This window comes from Argiope bruennichi, chromosome 5 (assembly GCF_947563725.1).
Source record: "Argiope bruennichi chromosome 5, qqArgBrue1.1, whole genome shotgun sequence".
NCBI lineage: Eukaryota > Metazoa > Arthropoda > Arachnida > Araneae > Araneidae > Argiope > Argiope bruennichi.
Genome location: NC_079155.1, coordinates 72,618,861 through 72,644,477, shown reverse-complemented (window position 1 = coordinate 72,644,477; position 25,617 = coordinate 72,618,861). Strand labels below are relative to the sequence as shown.

Sequence of the window (25,617 nt, the reverse complement as noted above, 5' to 3'; positions counted from 1 at the left end):
AATTAAAAATTTCTTAACCAATCGCATTGCATAATTAATCTTCACAAAATTATTATATATAAATGCTTAAAATAATTATGGTAAAAAAAGTTTCAAAATATTTAAGTTGGTATTACATCGCTTTTAGATACAATGCTATTAATTAAAAAAAAGATATACATACGGTCTAAAATGAATTACATGTATATATGTAATGATATTTTAAAATCTAATTTAAATCTTAATCAATTTCCAAATTTTTATCTTAATTTAGACTATATTTATTCTAAAAAAAACTCTTATTTCCTGATCCAATTTCCACATTTTTATTTCATTATTTATAACAAGCTCTCTAGAAAACTGATGACTATTCATTCACACATATCTTTCAAAGGTACTCAAGATTCCCTTATCTAAATAGACATGTTGCAAAGAATTCCCTCTAAGAATCTTATATTAAAATCACTGAAGGGAAAAATTTCGGTCACTTTACTATTGGATTGCTATGTAAAGAAACGTCATTTTATCATAGCCTCTAAATTGTGCATAAAAAGCCTCCCGTGTACATAGAAACCCTCTGTTACATAATCTACCTCCATCTCCAACCTACACTTGTACATAAAAACCTCCTCCACTATGTATATATCACATACATCTGTGATAAAATAAAGTTATTGAACCGAACACTTTAACTCGCACTGATATTTTAACAATTATCTTCATTAATTTACTCTCTTCTCTCATCAAGTTGTCCCCTTCACAGCTGGAAATTATGCAAAATTCAGTTAGCTTGCAAGACAAGAGGAGAGGTAGACTATCACAACGATTATTTAATTGTTCTGCTCATGACATATTGAGACTCATTATCACTTACAATGAGCTTTTGGAACAGTTTAGTTACTTTAATTTGAATGTTATGTTCGGGTCGGATGTTGGTAAATATTTATATGCGAGTCATTTAGATTGATTAATTTATTCTAATTAATTAATGTGGAAATGGTCTGTCAATAAAGTGTAGCTTACCCCAAACTTGAATTAATATAATCGAGGTTAAATTGGGTTTCAAAGTTTACCCATTCCGGGAATTTGACTTTGTGTAGATACAGAGGACAAAACTATAATACTGGAAATTAAAGATTGAGAAATGCTGGATGAAAGGAATTTATATCTTACGGTATTATAAATAATTATAAAAAAATGGTTATGTTGAAATTTGATTCATTTTCTTTTATGATGAATTTAAGTCAATGCTAACATTTAATAACTGAAATTTTATTTTAACAATTCCTGAAAAATTCTGTTTTAAAAATTTCTAAGAATTATGCAATATGAAACACAATTTTTAACCATAAATTTATTATAACATATTTAGAAATTTATAGTCAATCCAAACAACTAAATTTCATTAATATTTCTCAAATTTAACATTCTTTTTTCAAGTTATCGTTTTTTTTTTTTTTTTTTTTTTTGCCTCATGGATATCATTTACAAAGTGAATGGGAAACATCATTCACAAAGTGAATGATGTTTTAAATTACATAGAAATAATGAAAGGCACGTAAGAAAATAAACGAATTGTTAGAAATCCTTTTTCTTGTAATGTACAATTTGCAATGCAACATAGTGACGCTTAAAAATAGGAACCAAAAATTAGAAATAATATACTTGTTCTTAAATTTATGCTTTAATAATTCTAGAGACTTTATTCTAATCTTTGGTTTGTTCAGTTTTATGAGATATTACTATGGATGCGGGGATAAATTTAAGAAATAAAAATCCTATGTATTTTGTCTTAAAATTTCGATAAAATCAGTCTGTTAATTTTTTTCTTGCAGCTCATATAATTAATTTTAAAAAGGGATTACGATTATTAAATAAGAATTTACCTAAACATACACAAAGTACAGATAGTTTATCATTTTATTAACATGTGAAATATTTTCATTATACTCTAAGTATTTAATTTTCAGAAGTATCGATTCATATGACATCGCAGTCACGTGACAAGTGTATTTAAATATCTCTTTAGGAAGATACTTTTGTATGCAGGAGAGAAGTAAATTCTGTGAGAATTAACTGGAAATCAATATTCCAAATACAGACTTATCTGGACTTCTATTCGTGAACTCGACTTGATTAACTTGACTCTAATTCACTCTTGTATATGTTCTGCATTTCATAACTCCTATGATAGAGCTTCGAATGTTCTAGTGCAACCCTTTGAAGTTGAGTTTTAATAGAAATATCGCTAAAATTCAAGTAGTTGGAGAAATTTTCGTTTTTATCTCCAAATTCGTCGCAAGGTCATCAAATGGTCGCCAATTTTATCATTAATCTGCCATTCATTCAGCATCCACCTACCTTTATCATGAAATTAACTAGGTAGAGAAATATTATTACAAATTTTTAACAATACTTATAAATATTACTTAAAGAAACATGTGTACAGAAGATTTACTTAGATTTACCATACAAAAATTCCATCCTCTATGCGCAAGAGATATTGATAATCAAATGACTAAATGCTGTGGGTGAACCCGATGAAGGGATATGACAGAATTATGGATTTATTTTTGACATTTTCGTAGCTTTAAATAAGATTGGGCATAGTCATCTGAGATTGATTTTTAGGCACAGATACTGGCCAGGTGGACGTTCAGCATAAGATATTATGCATTAAAATGACAAAATATGATAAACTATTATTTGGGAACTATGATTCCCAAATAATAGTTTGGGAATCATAGTTCAATATCATAGTTCAATCATAGTTCAATCAATAATGTTGTGTAACTAAATGTTTACCCTATAATCAATAGTTGAACTTTCTCAAAAAGTTTCCAAAATCATTTTATTATGATGTATAGGACTTTGAATAGTTGCGTTCTAAAGTGTGTTTTATTTTAAACATAGATTTTCCAAATTTAAATGAATAAAAACATTCTGAACACGTGTCGCTATAACTCACAAAGTTTCATTTACCACAAGATCTAAGATATTTAATGATCTCAGATTACCATTTTAATAAATTACAATAACACTAATTATTGTATCAACACAGAGAAACATAAAAGAGCTCAAGGCAGAAGATATCTCGGAAAACAAACAAGTTTATTTGAAACAATGAATGAATGCTATCAAAATTATTCACGTCAATAAGAGTGACTCCGTATATTATAATCAGACACTGACACTAGAACAAAATATTAAATCATTCAAATTTAAAAATAAGAGAAGTTTTACCATTAACCAAACATAATAGATGTTTCCGATATTGCCTCAGATTACGCAAATTTCCTATTCAGAAATGCATTGTTTATTTTTCTCTTGTTGAAGTTAACACAAGGAATCAGAATGAATATAAAAAAAAAGAATGAGTCGATGCGAGAGTGAATAAATGCATTTACATTTGAATAAAGCTCATTTCAATGAGAATATTAAATGAGGTATCGATTTAACAACTGAATGGTAATTTTGAAACCTTTCAAAACATTCTAAGTTTACATTTTGCTTCGCTTCCTATAATTAACATCCAATTTTGTTTGGATTTCCTTTTCAAACAGTGAAGCTTTTTTTTTTCTTGAAAAATCAAATATTTTGAGTTTAGAAAAATTAATTATTTATAGAGTTGATGAAGCTGAAGAAATGAAAAATTAGTTTTATTGTATTCATTTTTTTTTGGGGGGGGGGTTACATAAACATGTTTCGCAATGGAAGGTATTTGATTATTTCATCGTGGTATAAATTCGATCTTTGGAACAGAATATATTGTTATTGTCATTTTTTTAGAAATGATGAAACATAATATTGTCAAAATAGAAAGCTTTTTTCGTATTGCAGAGAATTAAAGCATACTTTTTTTTACATAGTTGTTTTTTGAAAATTATTTTTTCCCTTTCAAATTAGAATTAATATTTTGCAATATGACGCAACAAGCCCATTCTTTTGAGCTTTTTCATAATAATTTTCAGTAGAAAATAAATTATGAAGTTAAAACAGAATTACTTCTGAAAGGCTCTGATTAAAAATAATTACTTACTTTGTTTTTCCTATTTGTTACTTATTAAGAGAGTAAAATTTTTACTTAATATTGTTCATTTTTACGCAGGTTTTATTTTAAGATGAATATTAATTAATTTAAGGATTTAAATGTGAATTTTGACACAATTGTAATGAGTTTTGAAAAATAATTTATTTTACATTTATTTTTGATTTTGATATTTGTATTTCAAAATTTTATTTAATAATTTTCCCGGCTCCCTTTTTATAAATTCAGATTTAGAATATATAAAATATTTTGCTTTTCTGTAAGAAGATAGAAAAAAAAAAGAATTACATTACTTTGAAAAATAGGTAAATTTGCATGAAGTAACAGTTTTAAATAACTTATGTTTTTTTTTCTTTTTTTTAGAATATTACATACATTATTTCAAATAAACAATGTGAATCATTTCTTAAATGATGAGTAAAGTACTTGTGAACTAGTGAGCGTTATTTCTCTGACTTCGTTTCAAATTATTATGTTAGATGTTTTAAAAGAATTAATAGAGAGGAAATCATTAATTCTAAAAATTAAACTGATGCATCATAATATATATCGACTTAACTGATGTAAATTAATTTATAGCAAAGTCATTTCAATCACATAAGAGTTTTTTTATATTATTTACATTGTATGTATTTGGTTCCCATTTCAATTTTAAATGTTATTATGATTAAACTGATGTTTTAAATATATTTACATTAATCCATTTCAAGATTGTAACTCGAATCTTCAGAAGAGCTCCAGTGAAAAAAAAGAAGGCTTGCAATTACTCACGATATACAACCATGAATATAATGATACAAAATCTTTCCTAGGGGCATACTTTAAAAGTATTAACAGAACATTTTTTAATAAGATTAGATAAAAAGGTTTTTTTATTAATTTAACATAAAAGTGTACACGAAGCTATCTTACGATTGGACAAACAATGATTACAATTTAATTTTTTAAAGTATTAAAATTTTTCTCAACCACTTGTATTTTATGCACCAAATGGAATTTTCTCCTTACATTGGATTAAAAAAAATCGCTACTTTTTAAATTCAACATAAACACTAAAAAAATTACAGAACACATTTTACCTTCTTGTAATTGGGAATTGCATTTGGTAGGAAAAGAGATTCACCGAGGATTGTCCCATAAATACAGTATAATAGCATTAAAATCTCTTCCAAAGACATGCATTATATATGTATATATATATATACACTAAATGAACAATTTTCTCTTTACGGGAAAATCATTTCCCTCTCCCCTTAAATCCGCCTGTGAGTGATGCAACAGCAGTACACGCATTAAACTACCTTCTAGTTCGCTGAGCAACGCCAATCTACGAAACAAAGGAAAGGTAGCAAACGCAAAAAAAGCAAGGAAAACAGAAGAGCGGAAAGCATTCCGCCATTCATAAAGGCTTCATCCCTTACATCAGGAAACATCATCCCATCACAAGAATACATCCTAACAGAATTAAAGGATACGGAGGAGCATTGCGAGGTTGCCGAACCACCCTCTTTCCCACTTGTTCTGCCCGCCGAAGAATACGAAAGAATACAAAATGAAGGATGAAAAGACGAGCCGAGAATATTCCAGGGAAAAGGGCAAACAGTGTCTTCTACAATGTAAATTTGCCCAAGAAACGAGCACTTACTTTCGGGCCGACTTTTTCCTTTGGGAGGAAATACCAATAAGACGAGTTTTCTCAAACATAACCAACCATCTATTTCACCGAGAACTAATCTTTTATAGCAATTTTTTAGGAAAAACTGCGGTGCATAATGGCAGCAGAATGTAGAGGATTAGTTTATCTAATTATACAACATAATGGTAAATAGTTATGTTTTCTTTTGCCAGTTATTTTGGTTCTCTGTATTGGTGCATTGTCAAACATTTTCAAACATTGGATGTGTTAAAAAGAACGAATATTAACATTCTCATGCATCGTTGGATCTTCTGCCGGAAAATTGAATTAAATACTTGTGTTTCACCATGCTACAATTTGAAAACATTATGGTTTTTGAAGAAAATACTTTCAAAACTCATTTTCCTACGTTGGAAAATAACATTTAAATTTATAATATATGGTATTGAATTTTATGAGGATATTTGTCTTCATGAGTGGACTTGACTACGAGGAAACAGTAAAATCAAGAATAAGAAATATATTTTATTTTCTCACTTATTAAAATCACTTAAAAACGTTGTTTCTCCTTAAAAATAGAATTAAAAGTCTCCATTTATTTATTGAAAGACTTTAAAATCCTTTATTTTTCTAACAAATATTTTCTAAAATCCTTTTAATCTCTTAGATTTGCAAAATCGATAATTGCTGGAATAGAGAAAAACATTTAAATATATTGCATTTTATCGTATATTATAGATCATTTAAAGATAAATAATTCAATGAACTTGATTCATTATATATTCACGTAAATTTGTAAGAAATTTCCTTTAGCTCTTAAGAAATTGGCAGCAACAAAATTACAACTAAAGCTATTATATTACAATACGGTTACGATGCCATTAAGTGCGTACGCTTATTTACGCCTTAACGTACTATTACTTTTATATAAAGAACAGATTGTGATACAAAATTGAGTATTATACTAAATTAATCACTTAAGTTTTCTGCTTTAAACATATTTTATAATTTTTTAGATTCTGAGTTCAAAATATATTCTACTTATTGACCAGTACATCGATAAAAAAATGCATAAGCTGAAAATTAACTATCGCATAATTTATATATAAACACAATTCATTAAACAAAATTATTTAAATATTACTGTTAAATTCAATATCAGTTTTAATTTTATGTAATCACAAAAAATAAAGATTTTGATACTGACATCTAAAGACGAATATTGACTTCCAAAATACGTACAAATTTTAAGGCGGTTGAAAAATTTCCAAGATATATTTTACTTTATTTCCTATTTTTTCATGCAAAAAAAATCAATAGAAAGGTAGAATTAATTATTAAAAGCATCTCATCATTGTAAAACACACTAATAATTCACAACGGTTTACGCAAACCATGAAATTTTTAAATGAATATTTATTAATTAGTAGGCAACGTGAATTAACCTTATTACAAATTTAAATACATACATTTAAACGATGTCAGAAATTATCTCGAAGGGATTAATTTAACTTCCTAACTTTTGCGTGACCAACCAACACTGCTATTTGATTAAGTGAATGCTACTTTAAATAAATGAAGCCATTTTGAAAAATTGCATGATAAGAATTATTAACTGTTCTAAAATTCTTGCCCCCAAGTTCAGTAAGAATTAAAGAATAATAGCTTTTGTTACTAAGTGAATTCATCAATTAAGTGAAATTTCAATTAATTAAACTAAATTTGGGTGTATTTCTTTGTATTTTAAATAAGTTTGCAAAACTTGAAAGGTATATTGAACTTTAATTCCTCACATGATATTGGTTTATTTTACATTTAATTTTATTATAGAAAAATGTTATTGTTAATTTGAAGTATGGCTGGCAATCAAAAATGAGACAGCAAAGATGAAAACTTCATCATGACTGCTTTTATTCTCCCTTCTTCTTATAAAAGTATTCAATGTATCAAAGCAAAGATAAGTAAGAAAAGTTTTGGAATTTCAAATATTTCACTTAAATGTTTCGAATAGTTTTTTTCTAGATTAAATTTCTTATATAAAGTCATTATAAAATACATTATATAAAAGGATTTTTTTATTTTATTTTATTAGCCTTTATTCTAAAATTATGATAAATATTTTATATAAAAAAAGATTTAAAGAAAATTTTATATCTCATAATGGGAAATATTTTTAAAAAAGCCCTTTCTGATATTTTTTATTGTTGTATGATTTAAGTGATCAGATATAATCACATAATTCATGATATAAATATAACAATATGTGATTAATATTCGTGTTCATTCTTTTTATTTCGGAGCAGCAAAGCATATGAAAGAAGCTGATAGTGAAAAAAAATCAATGACACTCACATTTTTACTGAGAGATTACTATTTTTATATCAGATCTTAAAACTAAATCTAAATTCTTCAAGCAGCCATTTTCTTAAATCAACATTGTGATACGAGATTTGTTGGTAAATCAAAATAATTTTGGAAAGAAACTCATTTTTATTTATATTCACTGCTATAACAATATATTATAATTACAATTTAGAATATCGAAAAGATATCTTCATGAAACTATTCTGTATTTTGAATGTCATGAAATATCATGATAATTCGATAGATGATATTATTCTATTAAAAAAATGTATTTTTACTTTCATTTCTTTTTTTACTCTTTTAAGTTTAATTTATCCAATGCATTGGCCATATTCGTTGAAAGGAAAAATAAGCATAATTTTTTAAACTAAGAATCACATTATACCTCTAAGTTTGGAATAATATAAATCTTTGGTCCCAGAATGGCGTCAAAGAATAAAATCAAAGGGCAAAAATGCTGTATTAGATTGATCTCATACTCTTAACAACAGTCTTTGGAGGAAAAATGATTTGTAAGCCCTACTAATACACATTATTGAACTATATATTCAAGAAATTGTTCAATATTCTGGATGCCGCAAAGTATCATGGAGATACCGTTGAAATATATTAAAGCATTTTTATGTTTTTCTTTTTTTACATCTTCAGATCTTTATTAAGATTCTTCTCTTTTTACACTTTCAGATCTTTTTCAACATGCTCTTTTTTTATCTTCTTTGATAGGCTTCTTTTTTTTATTTTTAGATTTTTTCTATAGCATTAACCCCTTTTTTTTATATATTTTTAGAACTTTTTTCAATATTTTTTCTTTTTATTTTACCTTTTAAATCCTTGAAACGTATTTTAATCAAATGTAATAATTATATTCAATAATTATATATAGTGCAGAATTCTTTAAATTGACAGTGCACTCTAAAGCTCAATTTTTTAAATTTAGAATCATACAGATAACTGATCACAAGATGGTCATATAGAGGATAAATCAAAGAGAATACAGCATTAATTTTTTATATCATGCATTTAACAATATTTATATAAATTTGAAAAAAGAAAATGATTAACTGTGTTTAACATGTAATATCTTTTTCCCATGTTTATTCTTTAAAATTAAGTTTAATCGAATGTATTATCCATATTTGGTGACAAACAAATATTGTTGAGCAATTTTTGCTGAATAATTTAAATCCTTCAACATAAAAAAAAATAATAATTGCTATCAAATTTAAGAGACTTTTGCATAAAAATGACATCAATGGAGAAATTATCTCCTTCAAAAAAATATAATATGAACAATCCCAATAGTTTTGCTTGAAATATCTGAAATTTATTCCACTGTTTTAGTATCCAACTTGCTGTCAACTGCGTTTAGCAAGAAGAATCCTGTTGAATGAAGGGAGCATTTAAATAGATTTCCTCTGATGTTCATAATGTGTTAGGTAATCAGTGAATGGTGTCGCCAATTCTAAATCAATACCAGAAAAACTAAGGTAAACAGAACGCAAATGAGCTCAAATGAATGACAATTATTCGCCTGTTTTTTTCTGCTGCATTCAGATGTTTGACTTGCGAGTTACTGGTGAATGAAACTGGAATTAATGATGAATGTAATTACGATTAGGGTGAAATGAAACTGTAATTTGTCACATTGGAACAACAAATGTGCTTTTGTGAGACCCGGAAAGAAATTTGATATTCTTGGACTAATTACAGCGTCCTTACATATATTTGAGGTGATAAAATGAGTTAGTAAATAAAAGATTTTAAATAAAATTTTTCGATGATTGGATTTTAATTTCAATAAAATTGAAAAATGAGCAAAGCTTCTAAAATTTGTTAAGATTTTTAACAAATTAAAGTCTTAAATTTGTTATATGATTTTTCAAGAATTAGCTATTTAATTTTTCATATTGAAACAAAGAATGTGCCTTTCAAAATTCAGCTAACTATACATTTTCCCAAATTGATTTAATTTGATGAATAAAGTTAGAACACTAATTACGAAAGTGTAAAGTCCTTTTCGATTAATTTTAAGAAAACTTCATGTTTGGAGTAAGATAATCTTAAAAATCCTCACTAAGCCTTTTTCTTGAAATCCATGCCGTATTTCTAAGAGATCATAGATTTATGATAAATCCCTTTTTAGAACTATTTACGAATGTATCTCATTATTTCGAGAAAAGATAGTCAAAGATTAAAATTCAAAGAAAAGTGTTAAAATCATTGGATTTTTAGTATAAGAGCTATTTTAGAACTTCATGATTCAACAACAGCTAATGAAACAAAAATTTTAATCATTGATATTTGTAAGGATATTTAATTTCAACGCTTCAAATACAAAATTAAATAAATATTTGAAAAATGCTGGCAAGCGCGTAAGTTTCATTCTAAGTCTTATACAAATCAAACATAATCGAGATGTGTTATTATACAAAATATATGCGGTAGAGAAGTGCTTTATATTGAAAAAGTTCATTAGCCTCTGTTGTTAATTTAATTAATATATATTAACAGTTCTGAAAGCTATAATGGAAATTTTTGTCAAATATTTCCCTTTTGTTTTTAGTAATATTCCTTTATGAAATAACTGCCATGATGCTTTAATCTATTGCATATGAAATCCTTCCAACACAAATTTCTATTCATCTGATAATACCTTCGAAACAAATTTTGAAGATATTTAACTAGTGATAATTTCTGATAAAGGAAATATAAATTACTTACATTGTACTCTTAATTGCACAACATTACTCTCTCCTTCTCCTTCGCTATTACTGGCAACACAAGTGTAATGACCTCTTGAAGACCGTTGCACCTTTTGAAGAACCAAGCTCTGGTTGCTGACTATGATTCCTGCTGTTGTATTTGTGTGCAACTCTTTGCCACCGAATCTCCAGCCGATTTCGTTCACCCATGGGCTTGCAATGATACTGCAGTCCAAGTAAACGTCGTTACCTTCTTGTATGTGAGAGTGCCTTAACTTACTGCCAAGCCGAAGTGTTAATTGGGGAACATCTGTAAAGAGAAAATAAAAATGACGGAGCAAATAATATAGTTAAAAGTGTTCTGAGAACAGAGAAGAACAATTCTCATATTCTAAAAAAATATATAAATAAAACTGGTTTGAAAAACGAATAAGATATCAGCTCAAGTTTTTTTTTGTTTTTTTGTTTTTTTTAATGTATTCGGAGTAGATTTTGTTTTATTTTTTGAATGTCACAAAAATCTTGAGGACTTTTTCAAGCATGGGTAGAGTTTCAAAAGTTCTCTAGAAAGTTTCAGAATATATAAAAAAAATACATTTTTTTAGAAGCAAAGATCTACATTGGGTGAATTTTTAAAACTTTGTGATTTAATATATCAGGAAAAATTCTTTTTTAAGCATTCTTTCGAACTTTGCTAGATAATGTATTTTAGATTCTAAAGTTTTTTCAAACAAAATATTCTGTCAGAATTTTTCAAAATGGAACAAAGTCAGCATTGACTTTAATTAATGAAAAATTTGGCTAACTAAATTATAAAACAAACATCTTAATGGTAAATATTTGTCTTTCTATGGTATCCAAAAAACAAAAATTACAAGACACATAAAAAATGCTATATGGAATATGCAACTGTTATAAAAGAAAATTACATTTTTTGTGAAATTTGAGAATATGTGTCTAACTACTAATAGTATTAACACGTAGTTCACTTCACTGGCAAATTATATTTTGTCAGCACAAGATTCCCAAAATCTGAATAATGTCTTCAAAAAAAATTTTCAATCAGGAATTTATCTTATATTTTTAGTTTCATTATATATCCAGATATTTATAAATTTAAAAAAAAGAAGAAGAATTTTTTTTTAATTTTAAAATGAGAATAACTAATGAGCACTCTCATTACATATGCTGTATGATTCCTTCCCTTTTGCTCAGTTTTTGAATACACAAAATACGTCAGATGTGTATTCGTCATGAATATTCTGTTTTTATTAATTATATATCTTCTGTATCCTAATTAAAATTTGATACAACGCTGCAAAAGAGAAACAATAAATTAATAATTATTTGTAGTTTATGATAATTAATATAAATAATCATTTTTAAGATATGATGACCCTGTCAATTCAGCCTTGAAATCCTTACAGTAAATTACCTTAATTACTTATTAATAAAATTAAATTTTTCATGAATTCGTTAGAGAACAATTTAATGAATTATAGAAGCCATATAAACCATTTTAGAAAATTAATTTTAAAATATTCTCACACTAAAGAAAAACAAAAATATTTAACAAAGGCTTATATTTTTCCTATTCTTATGAAGAAATATTCTTATATTTTGATCTCTAATCTTATTTTCTAGTCATTCTGTATGATAACATGCTATCTATTTTACCAACATTATAAATTTGATCAGAAACTGAAGAGCACCCACAAATACACAAAATCCTTTTCACAAATCAATATCCGGAAGACTCTAGTATACTTCACGTTTGCTTTCAAATCAAAAAATAAAATAAAGCCATTTGGGCAGAGAGATCATTAAGAAAATTGAAAAGATAAGATGCTATTTCTGTAATTCAATTTCAAACAAAATGACGCAATTCCTGAAACCAATTCATACTCGAAAGCGAACGTAAATTGTAATTTCATTCAGTCCTAAGAATAAAAACGTCCGCTTCTAACCCAGTGCATTTTATTCCACAACTTTTTTCACTTGAGATGAATCCTCATAATGTACTTAAATCTTGTGTCTTATTCCAATGAGCATTAGTAAGGAATAAGATGAAAACGGATATTAAGGAACAAAAATCATGGAGATATGCATTTCAGATTTTTGTCATTTTGTAGTCCTTATATGAAACCTTTTAATGCAAGAATACAATTCATCTTCTTAAGATTAAAACATCTCTGAAGTGCACATTGATAAAGAAGGAAAGTGTATTTTAATGGCCAGGGGTAAAGAGGGATTTGAGGTTTTGATTTTTTAAGTGGAGGATGAATTAGTTTTGTTCACATGAAATAAAATTGTGAATGGATGGTAAATTGGATATTTTATTTCAATATACTTTTATGGTTTTATATATTTGATGAAATAAATTGTTCATTCTTTGTTTAAATGTTTAATATAAGGTAAATTCTTACGTATCTCCCATAAATTAATTTGATGTTTTCATTTTGGAGAAAAACAATTATCATAAAATTATTTTTTTTTTTAAAGTTGGGAGTTCCAATAATTTGTTTTGTGTAATAAACTGCTTAAAAAATTACTAAAAGTCTGGAAAGGAAAAATGAAGTCATTAAAGTGTGGACCACTAGCAGGAATACACTAAATTGATTGAAAGTTTTATCATTTATATTTTAATTAAAATGTCCTTAATTTCATTAACTTAATTAAAATTAAGAAAATTAAATTCCCATAAGAATTCGAATTTTTAATTAATTTCTTAAAGAATTAAATCAATTAAAATTAATTTTTAGATTGATTAAAATTAAATTAATTAAAATTGACTTTAGAATTCGATTATTTTTTTCAATCAAAATCTAATTTCTGAATCATATATTTTCAGTGCGTTATGCTTTTAATGTTTGTTTTCATTTTGTGTTTTTTTTATCTTCTATTTTTTTAAATACTTCCTTTTAAATTTCATTTTATAAAAAAGTATCTGATAGGTTTTAATCTTTGAAATGTTTTATAATTAACTGTTATATATAGACCTTATAATTATTATTTCTTATATTTGCCACCAGATGGCACTTAATGTGTGCGTGTGTGTGTGTGTGTGTGTGTGTGTGCGTGCGTGCGTGCGTGTGTGGTGATATTTTAATACCTAATTTAATCTGCATTAATTTCCGAAATTTTTGCCTCATTCGGCCCATGTCGGAGTTAGTCTAAATATTCTCTTATTTCCTGATCTCATTCCACTTTTAATTCAACTGAAGCTGTATAAAAATTACTGCGTAATTAGTTCTACGTATCAAGTTGAAGATGATCCCTCCGTTGCCCTTGTCAAAGGTCAACACGTGCATTCAATAGCCATGTGGCCGTAAATCCCATGTTATATAAGACTAGTGATCATTTGTTTCGTGCCTTTCTTTTCTTACTTCCGCTTTTGTGGCGCAATGTGGCCGGACGTGCCTTGTCCGCATCTCTGCTTGTAAATAATTATGCTTTCCCGGAATGTATTAAAATTAATTTCAAAATGTAAAAAGTCTCTTCATTGTCTTCGAACCTGCATTCTGCTTCAACCAAAATAAGCTTACACACACATACGCATATTATATATGAATTAACTTAAAATTGCACTTTTTACTAATAATTAAATTCAGAAAATACTAAATATTACATATACAGGAATATATAAATGTACATATTTTTATAAATACTGCTTACATTTTAACTATATAATATTTAATATATATATATAATAAATTATAAAGTCGATAAAAATCAAATGCAGAATTAAATCTTTAAAAAATGAATTTTCTGGGAAAAGTAAAATAGTCATATTAAATTTTTTTTAAATGTCTCAAGTTTCTACTGATTTTATTTTAACTATTTTTTTTTCTATTCAATTGCGAGTTTCGATATCTTTATTTATGTAGAAATGTTTTAAATGAAGATTGTAGTTTATTTCCAATAAATTTGGCAAGTTCTACTAATATTCGAAATTAAATACAAATAATATGAAAAATCTATCAGTGATTAACATTTGCTCAGTGTCTTAATTACAGTCATTTTTCACTTAAAGTAAACAGAAAGAACTAACTGAAAGGAAGCTTTGAATCTGAATTGCCATGCTAAAATGGGAAATGAATTTTCTAGGAAATAAAAATTTTTGACATTAATTTCCTTAATGTCATATTACGGAAATGTTCTTTCCTTAGTTATGCGCTATTTTTCACTTTGAAAGTTCTGATATAGTTTTCAAAACAAAAAATCCGTTTCAAATAAATGTGTTAATATTCCTCCTATTTAATTCATCCTAGTCAAGAAATAATTATTAAATGCTTTAACCGACACGTCTCTGTTTCAGCCATTTTGATAGAAACAATTAGCCATTGTTCATACAATTTTCTGAGAACTCACCAGAAAAATAGAATACTTGAAATGAATTGTACAATTGTGATAGTTCTTTCCATTTAGCAATGCCAGAACGACTTTAATAAGCTTCATAAAACAAATAAATTCTGTAAACTGAGAAGCAGAAGCGTGTTTTAATTGCTAAGCAACTAAAAGAAATCTTGGAATTCATCATCTTAAATGGCATTAAAATGGTAATATAAATGCTGATGAAGCTATATCTTAATGCACCCAATAAATAAATATCTTCTTTATTTTTGCACAATTGCATCAGAATAAAATGATATTTTGATAATAACGACAATTATAATTCTAGTCTTTAAACGATTTTTTTTATCTCAAGATTCTATTTTAATTGATAGTGATACCAATTAATTCTATTAAAGGAAACTAACGAAAGTTTGATTTTTCTGCATGCTTGCACAATAATGCGATTTTTGTATTGAGCTTCGTTGTTTTGACGATATGGCAAAAGTATGAAAGTATTTGACCTCAGACAAATACTTTCATTGAGAGGAAGAAAAATATTAGAGCTTCGGATAGCGTTGCTTTGACGACATGGCAACTACTTCTGACCTAAGACGGACAAATGCTTTCAATGAGATGCAGAAAAATATTAGAGAATTATTAAACGTGTAATAAATACGATTTTGTGGAGCTATATATAGTTTACCCTATTTCTAATTGCTGGTATAAATGCGTATGTATCTTGTTAGGAAGTAAAATGTAGCCAGGTCTGGTAAGCATTGATTCATATCCATCTCCTAATTCATCAAAATAGATTTGTTTGATATCACGTATACATTTTGGACCAATTTTTGTTAAATTATGTAATATAATAAAAATGCAATTATTTTAAATGTAATATCTATTGTTATAAAATATAATATTTCGGTAATTATGTTATGCAGACAAAGTGTTAAATTTCACTTATATAAAAGTTTTTAGCTATCATGTGACAGAGATACAGACAGATAAACAAACAGTTTACCCACCAAAAAATCTGACCAAAAATTTCACAGATATTAACAATTTAGATATTAAGTCTAAGTCTCAAATTTCATATACTTATTTCGATGCATTTTTCAGTAATCGCGTTCACATATAAAAGAAGAAATGTTTAAAAATGTTTCAAGGATTTGATAAAGACTTAGCAATTCTAGTAATAAAATATATATAATTTATAATTAATCCAACTAATTGTGTTTTAGAGCTATTGTGTTCTGTTTGTATTTATCAGTTCATAATATAGATGGATACATAAAATCCCAGCATACTTAATTCAATAATTGGTAATAACTATAATTTTTCACAAAGGCATAATTATAGTGAAATATATGTCAAATTTCCTTTGCATAAATGATAAAAACAACTCTTCCTATTCAAGAATAAGTAAAATTCGGAGGATCAGAAAAAAAAATCTAGTTCGAATTTCTCAATAATTACAAAGTTTTCTGTGCATACAGTAGAAAACGGTTTATACAAGGAAACAGAAATGGACTATATTAAATACGCACCAAGTAGAAGAATGGTTAGTTTGTAGGACAGTAAAATATGTCATAGCTGGAAACTGTAAAATATTGATTTTTATGAACGATCTTCTGAAGTTTAAATTCTTAAGATAAGAGCAATTAACTTATAAATCATTGTTTCATTCAAAAAAAAAGGAAAAAAAAAACCCGCGAAATGAATTTCATGTGAATAGCCTGAAAATTCATGCAGCAAAATGTCACGTGATTTGGCGAATATAAAATGAAGAAAATTCTTCAATTTACATGCGTCATTCGTTTATTTTCTTTCTGTGTTTTAATTTTCTTCAGCATATTTTCATTTAAAAATACAGGAACGACAAGCTCTTACAAGCAATTAAAGACTATTCCAAAAAATTATTTCCGTTGAAGATAAAAATAATTTTTTTTAATACACAAAAAGAAATTAAATATTCTATCATAAACAATATCACTAAAACAGCTTCGAAAAACAGGGATTTTATTATTTAGTTATTTTACCTAATTTAGAAAAAAAAAATTAGGTAAAAAGATTAAAGTAGAACTTAAAAGATTAAGAATTTTAGATATAAATATTATTATTGAAATATTTACTAAAATCTCTTAGATTTTAAAAAGTATGGATTTTATAAATGTTCTTTAAAATTTTGCTTTGTTATAAAATAGTTTAATTTGTATTAAAAATTTAAATTAACTAATTATTTCTTTAAAATGAAAGTAATTCGAGTAATATCAATTAAAATCAAAGGATCTGCAATTTATTGCAAAATTGCTGTTCCATTTCTGCCGATCCTTTTTTCTTCAACTTCTCTTATTTCTGTACATGTTCCGTTTATTCTGTTATTTTCTTTTGCTGACATTCAACACGATGTCATAACGAAAGACAAAAATACTGAGAGAAAAATGGTGAGGGCTAGAGGTCTAGCAATATTTCATTCTAGAATGCTATATCTCGGATAATCCTGACTAGGTAGCAGTAATATAGAGCAGGTATCTCTCCTATTGATGATTTCTAACTATACATGTAGAAATATCGTAAGAAGTTGTTTTTTAGATATTTTTCTTTATGCAATAAATAATATTTATTTTCAAAATTAATCTTAATTAATAATTAATTTAAATTCAGTTTCACCTAAAATGGATTTTTGTAGAGGGATTTGTTTGGATGTGACTTTTTGTTTAAATTTATTTATAAATAAAAATATTTTAATAATTTGAATATTCAGTAACCTTATTCGTTCTCAAAGTAATTCAATTTGTTTTAAAGATTCCAATATCTTCATTCATTCGATAAAATTTTAATTCATTCAAATTATGTTAAAGATTTTTGTTCATTAATTTATTCTGAAGATTATAATATCTTTATTTATTCTAAAAGACTAAAAGATCTTCATTCATTCAACTTAAAGATTTCAATTTTTATATCTAATAAATAGTTGGAACATGTAAGTAACATTTTTGTTGCACTTTACTTTTTGAACTTTTTAAAAAATATTTTAATAATTTCGATAAAGTATGTAAAGATTTCAGTAATCTCATTCAATTTCTTGTAAATAATTCAAAATCTTTATTCAGTCGATGAGATTTTAATTCATTTAAATTATTTTAAAGATTTCAGTACATTCGATGTATTCTAAAGATTACAATATATCTATTCATTCTAAATGCTTTTAATTCATTTAAATTTTCTTAAAGATTTCAGTTTATTCATCTGATAATTAATTGCAAAATTTAAATATCTATTTTATTGCACTCTACTTTTTTACTCGCGGCTATTTAGAATATAGATAAAAAATTGCATAATTTACTTTCGACAATTCAGTTTTAGATTCGTTGTTTTTGATTTGAGTACTTCAACGCTGTCATTCTAAATCTTTTAATCTGTACGTTTAGCGATTTTAATGTTGAAGAAAGAATTCAACAAAAGAAAATGACTCTTATGTAGAATTTTGAATAAACATACCATACAATCATTCTGAATTCTTATTTTTTTTTTTTTCTATTTATTGAGGCATTAGAACTTTTTCCTCTCTTATGATCTATCTCATCCACCATTTAATACCATTTCTCGATATCCTTCTCAGAAACTGCCTTCTTGACCTCAATAATCCATCGCTCAATTTGCAATAGGAATCAGAATCCTCAAGAATCCAGTGTGTATACAGAAACTGGATATAAAAACTAATATGCATGCTATATTGAATTACGTGATTAATTGTTTTATTCGTCTCGATAAATAAGAAATCCAGAATTATGAGACGTGCAGACGATATATTATTTTGTAATGAGACATTATTATATAAAATATCTCCAATGATAAATCACTTTTTTTAATTTAAGAAGACTCCTAATATTCATTAGGTTTCATTTTATATATGAATTAGGTTTCATTTTATATATTTTATATATTTGCTTTTAAGGATAAGATTTTAGTTCATTTATATGCCTTCATTTTCTATCTAAATATTTTTTAAATTTATACAAATATTTTTCTAAGCCCTCTTTACAGAATAGACACGGCGTAACTTTAATTGTTGGTTTGGTTATTTAAATGCATGAAATATTCCTGTAACTTTATGATTTACTTTCGTTTTGAAGACCTTATAATACTTGAGTCTATTTCAACAATATGTATTTTTTTAAATATCAGTTCTGAAATTATTTGAAATTTTTTCCTTGATATTGCTGTAAATATATTCATTTATATTTTATATATTATTTGTTGAAACAGTTAAAATATCAAATATATGCGTACATTTAATTGTCTATTTGTGCAATAACCTTTAACCAATTAAAAATGTTACCAAACTGAATGACTTCCTGTCATCATAATATCCTTCATTCTTAAGAATGATACAGCCAAATGTTCTACCTTAATACAATCTAAAATTCTTTTTTCCCTACAGTTCCAGTAACGATGCTACAAAAACAAGCGACAATTTGTCTTAATTTTCCTGTAATTCTTTAACTGTTAGAAATTTCATAACAGTTTCCTTAAATTCAAATTTTAGAGTGACAGGTTTATTGAATCTGGTGGTACATTTCAGTTAAAATACTGGGCAGTAATGAAAAAAAAATGTGTGTTTTTTATTTGTATTTTTATAAAGCGTTTAATATCCCAAAAGGTAATCCTATATCATAAAGATAATTGGGCATTCGAAGCTGTTTAAATAGTGATCACATTCAAATTACAACAGATTCCTTAGTTACCTACAGTGGACCTCTAGTTTCCATCCATATTCGATAGCGCTGCCTGCTATCAAGGGATTTTCGGCTCGGCAAGACAGATGTTTCCCATTATCTTCGCTAGATGGCGTCATGGTGATAATGCTTGTGGTGACGTTTCCATCCACTGAGATGTTATCTTTGAGGGCTTTTAGTTTCGATGTACCTTTCCACCAAGTGATAACGGCTGGTGGTCTTGAACCTGTTGCTCTACAAACCAGCTCTACTGTTTTATGGGCTGATAAAGGCTGCCGATCCCCCTCAATCATCACGTCTAATGGTCTGACTGTTGGGAGAAAGATAATTGAGATATTATCAGAAAGAGGAAAGAAACCTTTTATTAGTGTCTAATAAAACGGTTACATAGATAGTACGAATATAAAAGAAATTTATTTACTGAGTTCAACGAATTAAATCAAGGTTCACAGCACATTTTTCAATCTCCATTTTTGTTAGAAATATTTTATAGTACTTTCAGAAGTAGGAAGTAAATAAGAAATATTAGATTAAATAATGACAAATGGAAGACAGCTTCACACAATTGGGCAATAAATGGCAGAAAATTTGTAATAAATGTCATCAGTAAATTTTAATAAAGCAATTTTACACAAAATGACTTTTTTGAAATGTTCTCTTAGATAAACATAAACTTATATCGTAAAATAAAACTGTTTTACCAAACATTTTATACTAAAAGACAGAATGGCCCTTAATCAGAGACAAGAGCGTGGTGAAAGTTTTTATAACCGCTTGAATTTAACTATTAGAGTATTTCATAACTATTGGCACATCGAGCCAATAGTTATGAAAGAGTCTATTAGATGCATTCATTACGATTTTCTTGCGATAAATCGCTAGAATGAAAAACGATACCTAAGTGCCAGAAAATCGAATAAGTGCTTTTGATGACATATTTTTTGACCGATTAAAAGTAAAATTTCATATAAAGCTACAAATGTAATCACAATACCACATATCAAATTCCATATATTTAAATTATTGCATTGTTGAGTTATCCTGTTTATATGTTTGTCAAAATACAGAACAACAGATGTTCAAACTATTCAAAATTCCATGCGTATCTACAAATGTTAAATTCATGTGTCAAATTTTGCAGTAATCAGATTAGTTTATATTTGGATGACAGGTCAGATGAAATATTTGCTCAGAATGGATTTCTTTCAAAATTTTATAGAAATCTACAAATTTGGGATAAAAATTCTGTATCAAACTTCTTATATCTGTCTCAAAACATTCTGAGTTATCGTGTTTACAGACGGACAAACAGACTACCAAATATAATTCCAAAAATGTGTTTTTCGTACTCAGGCATTCGTCTCATTTAAATTCGCTCAGACAGATAGTATTCGTATGAATGGAATTCATTCACAATTTGATAAAAAATTTACACATTTGATGTAAATACCAAATATTAAATACCATTCGTCAACAAAAAAAACGCTTTTAAGTAATAATATTCAAAAATAGATATAATTCCAAAAACGGGATTCTTTTTTTTTATGATTTAGGGAGGTTTGAAATATAGAAATTCGTCAAAATCTGAAGTTCGAATTTTTTGTTGATTACAATACTTTCATTTTGTATGCTTCGCATACGAGAAAGTAAATGCATAAAAAAATTAGCACAGTTTGTATAATGATTGCATGATACTTTTATTTCTAGATATTAGCAAGAAGATAACTTTACATTTTAATGGGCCATTTGAATGGATTTTTGCATGGAATATTTGGAATGCATTCGTAAATAAACTCTCATTATGTAGCAGCTCATCTGCTTAATAGCTATTAACCCTTTGCACTTGGAAAAGTAATTCGATGCGCAATTGTTCATCTAATAGAAGGACTTTTTTATTACTCCGTAAAATAAATATCTATAAATGATTTCAGTTGAATTTCCCTGAAAAATTAAGGCCCCGGTGGCAAGATCTCGGCTCGTGAACCGTAGGGTTTCAGGTTCGAGACACGATTCCACCGAAGAACCGTCATGTAAGGGTGTCTGTTGCACGTTAAATCCGTTAAGGCCAAAAACGTCCTCCCGCTGGTGTGGCGTGGTGTGGAGAGGGGGGGGGGGGAGTGCCAGCTCAGGTGTCGTCCTAGTCATCTGACCGCGATTCAAAATTACGAAGTCCGTCCCAAAATAGCGCTAGTGTTGCTTAAAACGGGACGTTAATATAACTAACGAACCTAGAAAAATTAATCTACATCTTTTTCCCAATCTGTAGGCAATTTTAGCAATCAAAATTGAAAAATAAATAAACAAGACGTCAAAATGATGCACCGTATTGAATGGTTAGTGAGATGCACCATCCGAGTGCAAAAGATTAAATTTCATAAATTAATAAAATTTACAGTTAGAACGAATAAAAAAGTAATTCATCCAAGCATTTTATTTTTTTACTATATATATCCAGAATTTTAAATATTTTAGAAATTTATGAATTAAATGATTGTTACAAAAAGGATAAACATAGTATTATGAAAGAAAAGAAATTTTGAATCAACTTTTATTTAAAAAGTGATATTTTTGATAAATAAATAAAATGCGATAAAAAATTATTATTTTTAAAACTTTTATTTAAATAAAAATGTGTAATTTATATAAATAAAATTTGTCTAAGAAAATAATGAATGAAAATAAATTTGTAAAAGTTAACAAAATTTAAAAGAATTCAGATTAATTTTTAAATCTTTACAATATTATTGTGAATTTAATTCTATGTAAAAGATAACAACAATGTATGCTTTTTAAAATTTACTATGTCAGAGAAGAGAAAGTTTTCTCGATATTCTGACGCTGTAAGTTATTTATTTTTCAAGGAAAAAAAAAAAAAAAAAAAAAAAAAAAACGTCTAACTTATGCTGGTTTGGGGGGGGGGGGCACAGAGAATTTGAATAGCAGAGACTGAATTTGAATGGCGTCTGAAGGATATATTGAAACGTTTGGGAGACATATTGAATCTAAAATAAGATACTTTTGCTCTTTCTTTTCTGCCAGTGAGAGTTGTTCCATCTAGTTCGACAATAACGATGCAAATCGAATAAACTATAATAAAATGCAAACAGCTTATTGCTTATCATTTAGAATGGAATTGCCCCTCTCCTTCGCTCACACACATCCCTCCCCCCTCCTCCAAAGAAACAAAGTTTTCAAAAATATTCTCTTTTTCGGGACTTTAAGAAATGAATTTGGCTGACATTATGTATTAGAGTGAGAGCTTGTGCATATACTTTTAAAATATATTAAATTTTCTGCATTCAGTTTAAAGTAAAATTTTCTTAAAATTCATTTTGTTTTTAGATTTATGATTAAAAATTATGTAAAAATAAAAAATGTACAAAAATAATGCGATTGTAGAAAATAAATGTTATATAATAGTATAAAAATCATAATGTAAATTTCATAATTGGTGTTAAGTCATTTTTTTTATTTTTAAATCTTTTATATTAAAATTTCAGGTCATAATTGTAATACAAAAATGCATTCTTTCTTCAAAAATGTGGGATCAGTTTTCAAAATGTAATGAATAGTTACTCAGAAGTGTAATTATTTAAAATATTAAGAGTAGAAAATGTAGGCATTAAGAAAACATAAATAACCAAAGAAAAAATTTTATAAAGTTATACATATTCAATTTTTGAATCTAAACATATGTTTTAGATTCAAATTTTTAATAAAGTACCGAATTTTCAACAAATCTTTGTTGCTTATAAAAATGTTCTTTCTTTTCTAAAAATGCGGAAATAATTATTTTAACTTATTTATTTTATAAGCTAATCCATACAAAATCAAAATAACAGTTTTATTAAATTTTTTTGTACCTTTTTATGATCTAATACGGCTTTTAAAAATCCATTTCTGTTGACTAACGAAAAAGAATTAAGCTACTTACTTTATAATCAGTCAAAAAGTTATGTAAGATAAGTATAGATTATGTACTGTTATTAAGTTTCACAAAAAATAATTAATACTGCTACAAAAAAAACTTAGTAAAAAAGGGGGAGGATTGTACAGTCTTTTATAAACTTGTATGGCGATAAAATCAACTAGACAAAAAATCTCGAGTAAAAGAAAATTTTCTGCTTATTGAGATCATAAAAGATAGGATATTTGGAGAGTATAAAAAGAAGTCTCTTTTTGCAAGACTGTGCTTGCAAAATTTTTGTTTCAAGAGAAAAAATCCTTGCAAGCCATTAAATTACAATCAGGGACATTTTAGAATTTAGAAACTGAATAATATGGCATTGATATAGGATTTCCGATCATAACAAGAATGAAAGCAGCTCGATTAATAATATTATATTTCTCATATTTAATCTGCCCAAATAGTTGCATTAATTAAATAATTGGAGGAGTATTTGTCGAAAAAAATGGCTTCATATACTACTAGAAATACTTAAAGCAACCACTATATGCAGAGAAAATAGAATAGTGTAGAAACAATTTAGATCATTTTTGTTAGTTTGAAAGAAAAATAGAATGATTAAGACACACAGCAATGGATTATGAATTACATATTTTAATCAGGAAACATCAATTTTGTTTTTAAACTGAAAGACAAATTTATTAATACACCGATCACGTTATTTATCAAAGTTTATTTATAGCGTATAATGAACATTTATTACATATTATTAAAATTTATAGCCAATTAGAAATCAGATTAGAGCAAACTATCGGCATGTAAATTATGTTTATTTATAAACATTTAAAAGCTTTAAATGCATTTTCTGAAGAAAGAGTTTTTTTTTTCTTAATTCTACTGTGTGAGTATCGTTGATATCTCAAAAAGTAATCGGGATATCTTAATGAAATTTATAATTAATGTTCTTTATGTTATACAGAACTATGTATTTGATGTTGAATACTTCTAGAAATGGATTTATGATTATTTATGTAAATAATGTCGAAAAAATTCAAAAATTTCGCATCATTTCATGTATTACACAGAAAAATTTACTTTTGAATATAATTCTAAACTAATAGTTACATTATTATAAAGAAAAGTAACTAAAGTTAGTTCTAACAATTTTTTTCTCTAAAACAATAATAGTTTTTTGTAAATTTCTAACAAAAAAAATTTAAAATTTCTAACAAAAAAAATTTAAAATTTCTAACAAAAACAATTTAAAATTTCTAACAAAATATAAAATATGCTTTTCTTCGAAGGATATATATAAATTGCATTTTTATTCATTATTTTATCTTTTTATTAATAAAAAAACTCATATAAACATTAAAATATATGTTTCTTTCAAATCCCTTCCGAAACTTAGTTGGATACCTTACGTCACTATTCCTCTAGTATCCTTAAAATTGTAAAAACAGATTGATATTGTATGCCTTTTTTAATATACTTAAATAGCAGCACTCAGATTTAGAGACAAAAATAACGCTTAGAATCATATCCCATGTTCTTCCCATTTTTCTCTATCTCTCTCAACTTCTGATGCGATGATTGCCTTGAAAGCAATGAAAAATGAGCTCAGGTAAAAGATAAACATTCTTGGCTGCAAAACATACAATAATAGAGACCACTCTTGCCACAGGAAACATTAACACGTCATGTTATACATCATTTCCATCTGACGTAAATCCATAGGGCTTCCTCCATCAAACTAATGCCTGTCGCTGATCTAACGTGCTGACCAACGCCATCCTCATAATTTATTCACGTGGAAAACCCGATGGAATGTACGTTTAGACATGACAAACGCAACATTCGGGCTCTACACGTGTGCAATTAATTCGGATGTACATCGTGCTATAGTT

The 25,617-nt window shown here is 26.9% G+C and overlaps 1 protein-coding gene across 2 annotated transcripts in view; it reads right to left on the bottom strand.

Moving 5' to 3' along the window:
- Positions 1–25,617, bottom strand: part of LOC129969477 (hemicentin-2-like) — a 533,332-nt gene that overhangs the window by 46,227 nt on the left and 461,488 nt on the right. For both annotated transcript variants that reach the window (XM_056084062.1, XM_056084063.1), the window contains exons 5-6: positions 19,817–20,113; positions 10,749–11,039 (exon numbers count right to left, since the gene is read on the bottom strand). In XM_056084062.1, the coding sequence (XP_055940037.1) occupies positions 10,749–11,039; positions 19,817–20,113 (588 nt within the window). The remainder of the gene's footprint in view (positions 1–10,748; positions 11,040–19,816; positions 20,114–25,617) is intronic.